We start from the raw sequence: 3130 nt of genomic DNA, 5'->3' as shown, positions 1-3130 counted from the left end.
AATGACTTCCATCATAGAAGGTCTGAGGCCTCTTGGTGGTCCTGTCAATGAACTGATCGATGATGACAATGTCGCCGGGCTGAATCTCTTCCCTCAAGGAGCCACAAGCTGTGGTCACGATGATGTGCGAGCAGCCCTCTTCCTTCAAAGCCCAGATGTTCGCCTGGTAGTTGACTTTCGAAGGCATGATGGTGTGCTGCCTCCCGTGCCTTGCGAGGAGGACGCAGTCAACATTCTTTATTTTTCCCAAAATTAAGGCATCAGAGGGCTTGCCAAACGGAGTATCCACATATTTTTCAGTTCTTCCTTCTAAAATCTCTGGATCATCCAGGCCTGTTCCGCCAATTATTCCAATCTTCGCGGGCGCGGCGGCGGTGGCCATGTCTGCGCGGGACGCGGCGGCGGGGGTGGCGGGGACCGACCTCCACGGGCTCGCAGGCGCGCCCCCCAGTCCGTTTTTACTTTTTATTTTGAAACAAAGTCTCTTTAAATTGCTAAGTTACAGAGGGTGACTGAACCTCTGAGGTGACAGTCCTCTGCCTCCAGCTCTTAAGTGGCTGGGAATATAGACATGTACCACCATGCCCTCCTCTAGTACTGTGTGTGTGTGTGTGTGTGTGTGTGTGTGTGTGTGTGTGTGTGTGTGTTCACACTACTGAGGATTGAACTCAGGGTCTTCACAGTTAACTACATCCCCAATCCTCCTTATTTATTTATTTTTCTATTTGTAAGATGTGGCCTTACTAAGTTGCTAAGTTGCCTAGGCTGGACTCAAACTTTTGATCCTGCCTCCATGGTGCCGTAATTATATGACCACCTCTAGCATCATTTTCAAATTTTGGTTGAACGTTATTGGCACTTTGCATTGATCTTTTGCTGCTAACACATTGGTCTTGTAGGATTAGCTTTTAATGTGGGAAAACAGGTTAAAAATCTGTAGCGTCACAGCTGGGCATGGTGGTATGCAACTGTAGTACCAGCTACTCAGGAGGATCACATGGGCTGAACTGGGTATTTTGCTTTGTTTTGTTTTTGTTTTTTAGAGACAGTCTCTCACTATGTAGTCCTGGCTGGCCTTGGACTTGCTATGTAGCCCAGGCACTCAGAATTCTCCTATCTCAGCTTCTTGAGTGCTAGGATTATAGTTTTGCACCAAACTGCCCCAGCTGTTGTGCGCAGGAGTTTGAGGCTATCCTGCAACATAGAGAGAGCCTATCTCTTTATAAGAAAAAAAAGTCTGTGCCTTTAGGAATAAGACTTCCTGAGTGGGAATTCCAGTAGAATAAGCTGTGTGATCTTTCATTAGATTCTTTTTTTTTTTCATTAGATTCTTTCTTCAGTTTCCTCATCTTGAGTTTTTTGTTTGTTTGTTTATTTATTCATTTGAGACAGGGTCTTGCTATATAGTTCAGGCTGGTCTTGAACTCGCTGTGTAGCCCAGGCTGGCCTTGAACTCACTGTGATCCTCCTGCCTCAACTTCCCAAATGCTAGGATTACAGGTGTGTACCACACACTGGTTGGCACAGCACACCCAGCAGGGCACACCAGGGATCAGACCCTGATCACTGCTGCCTAAGCAGGCGTTTTAATCCACTGAGCTATCTGGGTGGCCCTATAAAACATTTTGTTGTTCTTGTTTGTTTCTTTGAGACAAGGTCTTACTTGTTCAGGCTGCCTTTGAACTCACAGGGATCCTCCTGCCTTAGCCTCCCAAGCACTGGGCTTAAAGGTGTGTACCACTACCCCTGACAAAAACATTGTTTTATGTTCATTGCTTTTAATTTTCAGCTCTGTGTGTGTGTGTGTGTGTGTGTGTGTGTGTTGTTGTTGTTGTTGTTGTTGTTGTTGTTGTTGTTTTTAAGGTGAAGGGTTGAGAAGGGAGGGAGCAGATAGGAATGACAGAGATCTTACATTCCTCTGTTGCCTTGGTCACCAATATTCTGTGGCAGGTGACCTGTGCGTCTATGGCTTTCTCTGGTATAATTCTCCCTTTTGCTTGCTATTCTTCTCTGGATTTTAGACTTCCACAGGAAGGAGTGCAGACATTTGATCTGCTTTGCTAACATGTAGAAGATGTTTGGTGTCTGTAGCTGTTCTTCCTTTATCCACAATAATACCTGTCTCTTCCCTCCTGTCACCCAGCTCCTGAAAGGTATCCTGGAGGGTGCTACCCACATCCTCCCTGCACTCCGGGTCCTGAGCAGTCTTCTGTCCAGCTGTGGTGACTCTGTTCCTGTATACTCCTTCTGCCGGGAGGCAGGGCTGCCGGGGCTGCCGCTCAGCTTACTCAGGCACAGCCAGGGGAGTAGCACTATCCAGCAGGTAGGTGCTGGGTTGGAAGCATCTGAAGACTGACCCGTGGTCCTTTTCCTTGACCTTCTGTCTCTCAAACTAATGACTCTGTTTGGCCCAATAACCTTTTATTTTCTTTCCTTTAATCTTTCCTGGGTGAAATGGGTGGTGTCAGTGAAGTAGACTATGTGCGTCAATATATAAGCATTGGGGACTGTGATAAACTAGGGATCACCAACCTGTCCTTGGTCCAGCCCACTGTGGCCTTGTCATTGTTGCAGTTTTCCAAAAGAAGGTACAAATCCAGGTTTTTATGCATAATTTCCTGACATTTATAATATTTTGCTTTGAAATGTTGGGTCATAGATCTTACTAACTTGCCAAAGCAGGATCCTAAAGTTCAGAAAGTAACTCCCACTTGGTTGTTACATAAATGGTCACAAAGACAATGAAAAGCTAGGGTAGATAGTCCATGTATTTGGGACTGACTCTACATCGTCAGACTGTGTCCTGCCAAAGCTGAGCTGAGAGGACAGGGAGATCCTCCCAGCATCAGAGTTTATGGGGCCTAGGCTGAGGCAACTGGAATGCTGCACTCTGCTGGTGAGTGCTAATCTTGGGTGATTTTAAGGAATTTTTAAAGGATTTATTTATTTATTTAGGGTATTTTGAGAAAGGGTCTTTCTATATAGTTCAGGCTGACCCTTTAACTTGTTATGTAGCCCACACTGGCTTTGGACTTGAGGCAATCTTCCTGCCTCAGCCTTCCAAGTGCTTGGATTACAGGCATATTCCATCATGCCCAGTATTTTTTTTTAATATTTATTTATTTTTATT

At 45.5% G+C, this 3130-nt stretch overlaps 1 protein-coding gene across 6 annotated transcripts in view; it reads left to right on the top strand.

Annotated features, from left to right (window-relative positions):
* The window catches only part of Stk36 (serine/threonine kinase 36), a 32052-nt gene that overhangs the window by 15146 nt on the left and 13776 nt on the right, over nucleotides 1-3130 (top strand). For all 6 annotated transcript variants that reach the window (XM_023723088.1, XM_023723085.1, XM_023723086.1 and 3 more), the window contains one exon: nucleotides 2144-2323. In XM_023723088.1, coding sequence (XP_023578856.1) covers nucleotides 2144-2323 — 180 coding nt within the window. The remainder of the gene's footprint in view (nucleotides 1-2143; nucleotides 2324-3130) is intronic.

This window comes from Octodon degus, unplaced genomic scaffold (assembly GCF_000260255.1).
Source record: "Octodon degus isolate 3935 unplaced genomic scaffold, OctDeg1.0 scaffold00096, whole genome shotgun sequence".
Taxonomy (NCBI): domain Eukaryota; kingdom Metazoa; phylum Chordata; class Mammalia; order Rodentia; family Octodontidae; genus Octodon; species Octodon degus.
Note: the sequence above shows the minus strand (reverse complement) of the source record. Positions and strands in the feature narration are given on the sequence as shown.